At 34.9% G+C, this 12,536-nt stretch overlaps 1 protein-coding gene across 1 annotated transcript in view; it reads left to right on the forward strand.

Moving 5' to 3' along the window:
- The first annotated feature begins 4,820 nt into the window (after positions 1-4,820).
- The window catches only part of spo11 (SPO11 initiator of meiotic double stranded breaks), a 59,014-nt gene continuing 51,298 nt past the window's right edge, over positions 4,821-12,536 (forward strand). Inside the window, exons 1-4 of the mRNA XM_067371248.1 lie at positions 4,821-4,912; positions 6,074-6,187; positions 7,085-7,173; positions 9,174-9,240. Coding sequence (XP_067227349.1) covers positions 4,821-4,912; positions 6,074-6,187; positions 7,085-7,173; positions 9,174-9,240 — 362 coding nt within the window. The remainder of the gene's footprint in view (positions 4,913-6,073; positions 6,188-7,084; positions 7,174-9,173; positions 9,241-12,536) is intronic.

Consider the following 12,536-nt stretch of genomic DNA (forward strand, 5'->3'; position numbering starts at 1 on the left):
CAATTGGCCAGTTAATTGTCCTTGTTACTCCTAACACAATCTCATGGCAATTCATGACTATTTTGCATTTTGTTGAATTGGTGACTAATTCGCACAATCTCGTTTGTACATTTTTTTGAGGTGTGAGTTTAGGGGCGGTGAGTTTAAGTACACATCTTCATCCTTTTCAGGAGTTTATCCTTTTCATTTGTTATGTGAATTGATTAAATCAATACAAAACATGGTTTCACTTTATTTTGATGGTCCCTTTAACACATTCTGTTGACTAAGTAACATTGCACCTACATTTCTTCTTACTTATAGTCCGTAGAATGTCTATTGGAGGACCATCACAATAAAGAGTAAGTAGATATTAAGCAGACAGTCTACTAATACTCTAATAAGAGTTAGTTGACATGTATTTGCAAAGTTACTTATAGTCAAAAGAATGCTCAAAATAAAGTTTTATCAAAAATATTTGTAATATTTGTAGAAAAAGAAATTCTGTTATTTAGTTAATGTTTATTTATTTATTTTTTTAGTGTTGTATGTTACCCTGATGTTGTTTGGACTTTGTGTGAGTGACTCTGTTTACTGTCTATGAGTATTGGACATGTTTTATGGACAGGCCACTTACGATGAGCTCTGATTCTTCATGTGGCTTTCTATGGTACCACCTGTATTTTTTTTATTGTAGTTATCAGTACACAAGCAGATTTTGGTATGGTTCGAGATTACATATTAACATTATATAACTTAATGAAATTTATGGTTAAGAGTTTATAAGTAATATGTACAGGCATCCCATAATAGCAGTAACATTGTCACAGTATTTGTATGGTGAATTACAGTGAAGCGTATGCAATATTAATAAATATATCTTATTTATGTAAAATTAACATTTTGGAAAAAACAAACAAAAAATAGACTCATTACAAGTGAGTCTTGTAATCAGATTACTTTTTCAATAACGTAATGCATTACTTTTAATTTTATCTGTTACTTTTTCAAATAAGCAATGGAAGTAATTTTAATTTCAAATGTATTGACTGACAGCACTCCTGTCCCCATGTTGAGAGAAATCAGGAGTAAGTTCAGAGGTGTTGTGGGTAAACATGATAGTCATTGTAGTTCTAGACTAAATCTCACTTTACTTATCTCACTTACACAAAAACAGATTCAGTATTCCTCAAAATGAATAAAAACAGTGAAATGCAAACACAGAATATTACGCAAACCAGCAATAATTAAATATCTTAAATAACACAAACATACTTTTTGTTTGTAGTCTCGATGATCCAATTCAACCATACAAATAAGCAAAAATGACATTAGATGAACATCACAATTGTGTTTCATTTTTTTTGTTTTTATTGCTGAAGTAAGAGTGTTGAACTTTCTATTCTTCTTTAATCCAGAATGGCAGCACGGCTGAAAGGTTTCTTTGAGCTGTGCCCTCTACTGTACAGGCATGATTTTTGTATTTCCTTCAGCCTTAGGCTTATTCATTTCACTTTTGGTGTGAAAGGGCCTTTACATTTGCCAAAAACATAGAATACTTTTTTTAGAGAGTAAAGCAATATTGTAGTGCATCAACTTTCCTCAACACTGACCGCAACTATACATACTCAACAGTAGGTTGGTAGTAAGCTACTCATCCAAGGACCTGCACGGCTCTCATCACTAAAGTCAAAGCCCTCCTACATTCTTTATCTCATCACTTTGTGAGGTTATGCAGAGCTGACCATTACTGCCAGGGCCTATCAGTCACTTCCTCCTTTGGGATGCTTCTACAGGCTGAGGGCAAGCAGTGTTTGGCAAAGGGCAGATGTGAAAGAGATGAAGCAGTGGTGGGGTATGTGCCAAATGAGAAAGGAGAGAGGCAGAGCCGAGGCAGCTCTGTTTTCTATTTGTGGGGATTAGACTGACAGATCTGTATTTGGTTTCAGAGGGGCCTCTGGCTTCAGCTAATCCTCATCACCTGCAGCCCCCTCCCTTCAAAAAGTCTCGAACTCCCCCTTGTGCGGCCTTATAACCCTGCACTTCGGCCCAATAAAGCAAACACTCACCCTGAGAAACAACTACATGAGGTTGACTACAACCTCAGCCCAGAGGAAGAGAGATAGGCTGCCTCTTTGTACCCTTTCACAATCTATAAGAGCTGGCTGTGAAGTGTTGCTGTGTTGGTTTTGGAGAGATAGCAATTATCTGCAGATTAAACTCAAGTGTTACGGAAACTGCTTGTCAATGTCACTCAAGAAAAGAGGAGAAGATGCCCAGATGTTCTTTGAGGAGCCGTATGGAGGTTGTCAGGTCAGGTCAGGGGCAAGGACCTTCTGTCTCCCTTAGTCTCACAATTTTTTTCACACATTGTCAACAAGATCAGATCCCTCTCTTGACAACCTAATTAACATAAAATTCTTAAACTCATTTCAAACTAGCTTCATACATTGCTCAGAATCAGCATAACACATAGCAGCCATATTTAACCTGTTAACTGTCACGGGCCCACCGGTGGGCCCACAGCCATTACATATCTAAAACAGTAATATTCTATACTAAACTATATATCATTTGAAAGCTTAGAATCTCTAGTTTACATATTTGGTGACTGATTTTCAAAATAAATTACAGAGGAGCAGTAATTTATCAATTTGCAACAAGCATATTTTCATACTCATAAGGCATGTTCAGACCTTTATTTTGAAATAGCGATGAAAATGAAAAATCATTAAAGATTGGTTGAAACATGTTTGTTTTCATGCCAAAAGATAACATCCATTCAATTTTTTGAGAAAAAAAGGTCTGAAAATTTTTTTAATAGAAAAAAAAAATACATTTATGATTGTGGCGGCGATCTATAACCCACATTCATGTTATTTTTATGTTTATTAGAGGCTGAATTCATATCAATTTTCTGCCAAACTTCCCATACTACATCTATATAGGATGTCTACTTCATAAATTGTATGAAAATGATGGAAATATATGGTTCAGATCACTAAAACCATATATAGAAATGGAGGCGCCTTTATATAGTCACCAATGGAGCTTGGTTGTCATCTAGTGAAAAAGTGTGGTACTGCGCCCAAACAAAATCTTACTGAAAGCTCATTTTTTGAGATATCAACCTGAAATTTGGAACAAAACTTGAGTTTTTTGGCTTTGATTTCCTTGCAGTTTTAGAGTAAAACTTGTTTTGTAAAATATATATTTTATATAAAATATTAAATATTATATTTTTACATTTTACATTTTCATAAACTTAAACTTCTATAACTTTTTTTCTGTTTCACTTACATAAGTTATTTCACTTCTACAATAATCTGCCAAATTTCATCTTTAAAACAAGACCAGCCTTATGTCTATACTCCAAAGTATTCTTGAATTACATCCATTTAAGTTTGGATAGTGCATTTTCTTGTCTAAAAAAAAAAAGTGGGGGTGACAGTTAACAGGTTAAAGAATAGATCAAAATATATTTTTAGATGAACTACCATAAAATAGGGCTATATTTAAGGGGGAAAAAAATAGCAGATAATATAATAATGAAATGAAAGTGTTTTTAAAGAGAGTGCTTTCATTACTTTTTTAAACACACTTAAGTACTTTTTCAAATTCAGATTTCAAATCAAATGTTTCACTTAGAGAACATTTTACATCAACATGTTTTAATAATCTTTTGTCATGCTTTAATGAAGTACACTTATTTTGATGCGTTGACTAACATACTAAAGCACAATAGGCTACTTGAGGTAACACTTACGGGGAACAAATATTCACATTAACTACAATTTTTGCCTCAATAAACTCTTAATTTACTGCTTATTAATAGTTAGTAAGGTAGTTGTTGTAGCATTTAAGATTATGTATGGGCGAATATGGTCATGCAGAATACGGCATTAATATGTGATAAAAAGCCAATATGCAAGCTAATAAGCAACTAGTTAAAAGTGAGAATTGTTCCCCATACTAAGTGGTACCATACTTTAAGTAATTAAATATAGGCACTATATTTTAAATATACTAAATTGCAACTTCGTCATTACAAGTTATTACAAATTGAATACATGACATACAAGATTCAACATGAAAGTTGGCATTTCGCCAGTACACTTTAAGCATATTTAAAGACAATAGAAATATGAAATTGCATATATTAGGCCTACTTAAGTATATGAAGGTCAGAAAAACTCAAGTTAACTAACTGCATTTAATATGCATTTAAACTATAATGCATTTTAATTTAATTTTTTTTTAGTGTCCGAAAAAAATATATTTAGTTCACACTTGAGTAAGCTATTTTCGTAATACGTAGCCTACTTTTTTTTTTTTTTTTTTTTTTTTTAAGTAAGCTAAAGTGTGCTTTTTCACACTTTATGATGTTCTAAACCTGTATTCTTTCTCATACGACTTTCTTTCCTCTGTGGAACATAAAAGGTATTTTTTTTCAGTCGCTAGACTGGTTCAACTTTTATTCTAAAATAGAGAATCTTTACAAGCGCGCGGCAAATAACTGTGCAGGTCTGCAGGAGCGCGCATAGCCATTATCTGCTCACATCTGACGCGTTGAACTTTAAGTAGATTATTTTAACAAAATACATACCAAAACCTCGTTTAGTATATTCAGTGTTTTCATCTTCGATTACGTTCTCACTTAGTCGTTAATATACAAAATAGTGACACTCATTCCGTCGACTTGTTGAGAGCTTCATCACTTCTTACGCTAATCCGCTAACTCGCTCCAAGTGCTAAACCGTTTTCCACCTACAAACAACTACAACTGCAGCGAGGCAAAACATTTGTAACTATTTCGACTTCAGTTTAGATACTTCATCTAAATGGCTGACCTGTTTACTGAGGTTGATAGTTTAAGAGAGACGCTGCGCGAGAGTCTGGAAATGGCAGACCAACGCCAGGAGGACATCAGCAGGTGACACCAGGAGCAGAAATATTATGTTTTATTTCTCATTTTAAAGTTTGCCTTCACTATCCTTACGGAAAAGATGTTTATTCAAGTGTGCTATTAGTATACTTCTTTTAAACTAAAACAATTAGAAAAAGTATACTTTCAGCATACTTTTTACTTCTCAGACACATGCTTTATACTATGTTACTCTAAAACTGCACAAGCATATTTGAATTATACTGTCTTAGTATATGTCTATGGACTGTACATGTACTTACTCAATCTTTTGATCAAGATATTCTTAAAAGTATTATTAAGTATTCTAATCTTGACTTGTAGTTTTGTTTAATCTTTTGCTTGAGTAACGTTAGCCTATTAAATACTCCCCCCCCCCCACATAGTTTTACATACTGTCTTATAAACTTATTGCTTGAAAATATTTATAGTTCTGATGTCCAGACATAATATTTCACAAAAATGTTTAAAATGTTGCTTTTTTTTATATATATTTTTTTATTTTTTATTTTATGAAACTTGCCCACAGGCAAGTGTTGATAAAAAGGATGCATGAAGCTAGAATAAAATGTTTTTAAAATGGAAAGAGTTAAAGTACAGTTAAAAGTATATTTCAAGTATAAAAATTAATATCTAAATTGGAACATAGTAGTATAAAGTGCAAAAACTATATATAAATAGTAAACTACAAGTATGATGCTATGTTCACTTAAAGAAAACTTACAAGTATGCTTGCATTATAAAACTACTAAACTAGTAGTTTACAGAGAGTACACTTCAAAGTGTACTTTCATAAACTAAAAAAGTACTACAAATATTAAAATAATAAACTACTAGTATACATATAAGTTCACTTATAGTACAGATGAGAAGCATAGTTGTGAACTAGTTGTGCACTTAGTTTACTACTGTTACATTTGTAGTACACTTAAACATACTTTTATATACTAAGAAGTGGGCCAATTTAGTTCCAAGCAGTATTGAAATAGTACACTTACAAGTTTACTACTAGTACATTGATATTAGTATATTTCATGAAGTATACTTAAAAACACTTGAACATTACTTAAGTATACTTAATAAAATGAACTTGAAGTCTTCTTTTTTTCTTAAGGGTCATCCTGTCTGTTTGGGCATTATAATTGAATATAACTTCTCCCCCATCCACAGACAGGATGTTTTGGCGCGCATTGAGAATGTCATTCAAACGATAGTCATCACTGTGTCTAAAGATGAAGCACCTGTGCTGAGAGTGACGAAAAGATCCAGCTGGGCCAATGTCAGGTGTGTGCCTCATGTTTATTTATACAGTCTAATTATGCAGTTCTTTATTTAAATAAGTTTGTAAAATATATATGTATCATTTTGTCTAGGCCTATTTATCTTTCTGTGTTTGTATCTATCTTTGTCTCACTTTATCTATCTATCTATCTATCTATCTATCTATCTATCTATCTATCTATCTATCTATCTATCTATCTATCTATCTATCTATCTATCTATCTATCTATCATCTGTCTATCTATCATCTGTCTGTCTGTACTACTTCATCTGAACCTTGATGAGTCAAATGAAGTAACTTCCTGACTCTAAATAGCTGTAATTTCATGATTGGATGAGCCCCCTCTCTCGTACACACTTACAATCCTATGAAGAGGTTTTCACTGTGCGCGGTGTAATAGCTCTTGTGCAGAACAAAGAAAACTGTCTGGTCAGATCTACATCAAACCTCCTTAAAGCTTAAAGCCTGTTTCATCTGGGCCCCTCTAAGGCCAGGGGCTTGACAACTTGGAGAATGACTTGGCATTTGGCTTATTTATGTTATAAAGGTATCCTTCGTGCAAATGACTGATAGTTTTAATAGCAGATAGCAGAATGAAACACTCATTTAAGTGAATAATTTCATCCCCCACAACATTAAAACCTTACAGTACTTAGATTTCCCAGAGCAACATTTGGTTATGATCATCATAAGATTTCTCAGATGAGACATCGAGATTTTATTTTTCCCCCCAAAACATTTCACCCGTACACCCAGACATGAAGTAACACCTGAAGTCATCTTCATTTCTTGTGCATATTCAAGGCATGTTATGACTTTCCAGATATCAGTCAACAAAAAACTAATAAAAAGGAAAAGAAAATGGAAATAAGCAAAAGCAATGTTGGTTTTATTCTCAGATTTCAGAAGTCTGTTGGTTTGGTGCTTAAGGAAGATGCCTCTGTAACGGCTCTCCGATGTGACTGCGCTTCGTCAACCACAAAATTTGGTAAGATCACCCTGGATTACTTGATTTTGCATATACATATTTACAGATAATATAATAGTAAGTACCATCCAAACATACAAATCTATTTTTGACATTGACAAGGACATATCGAAATTTACAGTTATGAAACTGAGGAGTGTAATTCATTCCACAAAGTAATCTGACATACATTTTCTGCCTGGGGTACAATAAAACATGCAAAAAAATCTCCATAGAATTGCAATAATGCTGTGACCCAAGCCATATATAAAGACCAGGGGCCTCGTTTATAAAACTTTGTGTAGATTTCATCCTAAAAGTGTACGTATGCGCAAAAGCTAGATTCTGCGTACGCACAAAAAAAATCTGATTTATAAAAACATGCGTACGCAGAATCTAGCTTTTGCGCATACGTACACTTTGAGGATGAAATCTACACAAAGTTTTATAAATGAGGCCCCTGGTCTTTATATATGGCTTGGGCCAGATCCTGCGCACAAATCCCTTTATGAATCCCAGTCAGCGGAAGATTGTGCGTACGTGCATCTCCACCCCGTCTCCTCCCCGACATCACCATATATGGAGCTTACGACGCCTAGTTTTACTATGCATAACCTCATCTGCATATCATTTCCATACACGTTCCCATCCACGTGACATCCACGGTTGACACCGTCAAAGGTACAAGACATTGGAAAATATTAGATATGCACTATAAATGCAATTTGTGCCACACATTATGTTGATAAAGATAATCCAATATCCTCTTTGTTTTAGAATAAATATATCAAAATATCCATAAAACAAAATTGTATAAAATATTTCAGAAAAAGGTTTTAGAATAGAGATGATTCATTCATTTCCACTGGCCAGATAGTATTTATGCAAATTTATGCAGTTTTGCTGATAAGGTGAACATAACTTTTAGGAAGTTTATAAGCTATTATTTATAGGCACTTATTTACTGCAATGTAAATACAATTGTCTGTCTCGGCGCGTCACTGACAAAGTATTTTTAAAAGAAAACATGCAAATCTTACCGTTTTACTCAAATGATATCCTTCAAATGGTAATTGTTTGAAGATCCTTCACACGACATCAACACCTCCTGCAGCTGTAGTTGTACAGTAAGATATTATTGGACCTATTCAAACTGGACAACGGACCGTTCGACCACCGAATCCAGCAGTGTCTTCCATAATATCTAAGTTAAGTGTGCATCACTGATCGTCGTTCTCGAAAAAATATTTTGTCATAACATCTGCAGTTTAGTTTAAAGAGGAATTATTGTGCTTCCAGCGCTCCTCGCTGCCATTAAAACAGTGTGTCACTGGAAAAGTGATCGAAAGTAGCACATCTACTATCTCAATTCATATCACTTTTGTCTCCCCTGGGGGGGAGCATCCATTATGATGATATGTTATATACGCACATACCTTTTTATAGCCCATTCATTAAAAAAAAAAAATAGTAAATTCAAATTTATTTGCACCTGGTTAAGAATGCTGATAATGATAATTCAGGTTGATGCAATTTGATTTATTGGGTGATGTAATAGGATAATTTAGAAGTTTTTCATTTTAAATAGTTATTGCTATTTGGGCCAGTTGGTGTCGCCAAAACACATACTCTTCTAAAATAGTGCGTACGCACGGTCAAGAGCATCCTTGTGGTGCGCACTTATTTACGCCAAGTTTATTTTTTATAAATCCCGATATGTGCGTGGAAAAATGCGTACGCATATTTCTATGCCCATTTTGTGCGTACGCAACGTTTATACATCAGGCCCCAGAATATCATAGAGGCTCTTTTGACTTGGACTGGTAAATAACAACACACAACATCCTAGCAACTGCATAGCAACACACTAAAACGTCTTAGAAATCGTATAGCAGCAGCACCCTGGCAACCACCTGCACATAGAATTGTGGTGGAAAGTTTTGCACAGGCAGAAAATGTAAAATTTTATTGTAACAAATCTTTTCAGATATGACTGTTTCTGGTATGTTACTGTTTTACAGCTCTGATTTTGAAGCTCTTGTCTGTTATTTACAAACTTGTACAAAGTGACTCCTATGCTACTAAAAGGTAAGTGATAGTCATGTCAACACACAACATGTCCACAAACTCCACAAAATAGGTTAAAATGTGGTTAAAACTTTTCATCTTCACAAGATCATTTTTCATGGTCTTGTGTTTAGACAAATTAGTGATGCGCGGATCACGGTTATATCCGCGGGCGCTGCGGATAATCCGCAGGTCGGGTAATAAAAAATATCCTTCCAATTAATTGCAGGTTTGTCGCAGGCAAATGAGAGATAATGAATGTCTTGATTTTAATAAAGACAGGAACTCTCATTTCACAGTAAAACACAATGATTGTGCATCACTTTTACTTTTTTTTTCAAAAACAATGTAACTCTTTAGGGAAAACCAATAAAGGAAAACAGTTACCTAGAACAGCTCCTAGTGGACTTTATATAGAACACATAGGGAAAAAAACCTACATGAGAAATTAATTCTACTGCAACAGTTTTAACTAAAATGTACACAAAATGTAGACAAACTTATTCTGAGAAGAGTGTTTTCCAACACAATGTAAATATTAGCATGTTTTTTTAAATTTTTTTTTAAATTTTTATTTTTTTTGTCAGGCACTAATTTGCAGACACAATTGTGGGGTTCTCTTGTTAAGCAGCAATGGAGGCAAAACAGATCAGAGAGAAATGTCAAAAAGGGAGAAATAAAAACAAAGGGAAAGAAAAGTACTGTGTGGAAGCGTTTTAGTGAAGTAGTTAATCAGGACCAATAATGTTTTGGGTATGTGTAACAGCTGTAAAAACTAATAAAGCCTATATCCCACGTAGAAGGCGACATTCTCAGGACCTTGCGCAATGTTCACTAAAAGTTCTCTAAAGGTGATGAAAATTCCGAACCGTCACAGAACATTCGGGACGTTCCTAAAACGTCCTCTTTTGGTAACGAAAGTGCTGCAGTTCCTTATATGACTTTAGGGGGACGTTCTGTTTTGGTTATTTTATGGTAAAAAAAAGAATGTTACAACGAGGACATTTGGGACATTAACAGAACGTTCCCACATGGTCCTCTATTGGTCACTTAATAACGTTCCCGATATGAGTTTAAGGGTTCGTTTTTTTTTTGGTTATTTTATGGTCGCGCAAGAACGTTACAAAGAGGACATTTGGGAAGTTATCAGAACGTCCTGTAGTAATAGTCCCCTAAACATTCCCAGAACATCCTGAATGTTCCCTGAAGGTCCACCAAATAATGTTCCCCAAACCTTAAAAGAACTCCTGGGAAGTTCTGGGAACGTTACTAGGTGACAGGTTACCCGCTATAAATTTTACGTTCCCAGAACATTCTCAGAACGTCCACTGGTATTAAGGACGTTGTCTAGTAACGTTCCCAGTACGTTTAGAGACGGTCGCAATGTGGAGTTCTTTTAAGGTTTGGGGAATGTTATTTGGTGGACCTTCAGGGAACATTCAGGACGTTCTGGGAATTTTTAGGGGACTATTACTATAGGACGTTCTGTTAACTTCCCAAATGTCCTCTTTGTAACGTTTTCGCACTACCATAAAATAGCCAAAATAGAATGTCCCCCTAAAATCATATCAGGAACGTTATTAAATGACCAACAGAGAACCGTGTGGGAACATTCTGTTAATATCCCAAATGTCCTCTTTGTAACATTCTTTTTTGACCATAAAATTACCAATTTGGAATGTCCCCCTAAAGTCATATAAGGAACCTTGAACTGCAACACTGTCATTACCAAAAGAGGATGTTTTTGTCCCAAATGTTCTGTAGAGGTTCAGAACTTTAATCACTTTTAAAGAACTTTTAGGCAAAGTTGCTCAAGGTCACAAAAACGTTGCCTTCTACGTGGGTATTTTATAGAAAATAATAAAGTTTGAAGTCACCATTATGGAGGTGAGCGTTTGCTTTAGATAGGCTCTTGATTCTTGACTTTTTAACATTAGATTTTTTTTCTGGCTGTTTTAATTGTGTTATCAAGACACTTGTTATAGCAAAAAAATAATAATTTTTGTGACATGTGCTTTTAGAAACACACAGTTACAACAATGGGAGAAAAAGTAAAGTCAAAATGTGAAGGATCAGGAGTCCAACTAAATTAAGCGCTTACCTCTGTAACGGTGACATTTATAAATTTTGATAAAACAACAACACCTCATTAAGAAGATTGGAATGAAAGAAATAAAGTCAATATTGATTTGTAATTGAGTCTGGGAACGTGACGTCAGCAACGCATTGCATTCTGGGACTTTAGGTCACGGACAGTACAGTAGAGACTGGGAAATAGTGGAGGAAGATGTTAAAATTTATAATATACAGTTAAAAACATATTAGAATGGTAAACGCTGGCTGTGTTATGAACTATCTGCATATACTGACCAGCGTGGAAAACGGATGTGAAATAAAGCGTCATTTTGTCCCATTTTTGGGACATTATAAAAAGCTTAACGTGGCGTAATGCTGGCGTAATGTAAGTAAACATCATACTAATAGCCCAGAATTTGAACGCAACGCATTTAATTTCACGTTAAACGTTCTCCTCCCATAGAAACTATGTACAGCAAAGCAGATGAGCCCAGAATATGAACAGAACCCGTCTTATTACACGTTAAGTCACTGTCCATTAAGTGTTTTCTTTATGAGAGGAAAATGCTTGTGTTAAATGTGTTGCGTTCATATTCTGGGCTCATCTGCTTTTCTGTAGTAAACACCAAACTAATAAAGCATACTAAGTTTTGTTTGTCTTGATAAATTAAGCCACGTTAAGCATGCTATAATGTCCCTCATTTTCTGCCTTCCAGCTTAGAAACGACACAATGGTGAAAGTGAAACTCAATGAAAATAAACTTGACCAAAATGTGGCTTTGTAATTTGTATTTATTACAGATTCATAACTTCTGATCTGTTTGAATATGTACGTGCTCACGCCATTAATAATGTACGAAAACACGTTTAAGAAATGTTATTTGTGAAATAGCTCATTGCGATCACTCTCCGTGTTCATAAAGCAGCACATCTTTGATTCATGGTTCCCTTTCAGTCGGTCACGTTCGACGTACGTCAGTAGTGACCGACGAATTGGGATATCGCTAGAGAGCCCCTATCAGCTTCGAGAAAACTAAAACAAGCCAATGAACATTGGCGTGCGATATTTGCATAACGCACCCCTCCCCATCCGGGGCATATAAAAGGGGGAGGAGATGCAATCGCACTCTGTCTTTCGCTTCGGAGCCAAGCTTTGGTGTCCTACAGCTAAGAAGATCTTTAAAACAAGAAGAAACAGCGTTCTTACCGTGTTTGGCGCAACAACACTGCAGCGAGTCCAC

This window comes from Chanodichthys erythropterus, chromosome 20 (assembly GCF_024489055.1).
Source record: "Chanodichthys erythropterus isolate Z2021 chromosome 20, ASM2448905v1, whole genome shotgun sequence".
NCBI classification, from domain to species: Eukaryota; Metazoa; Chordata; class Actinopteri; order Cypriniformes; family Xenocyprididae; genus Chanodichthys; species Chanodichthys erythropterus.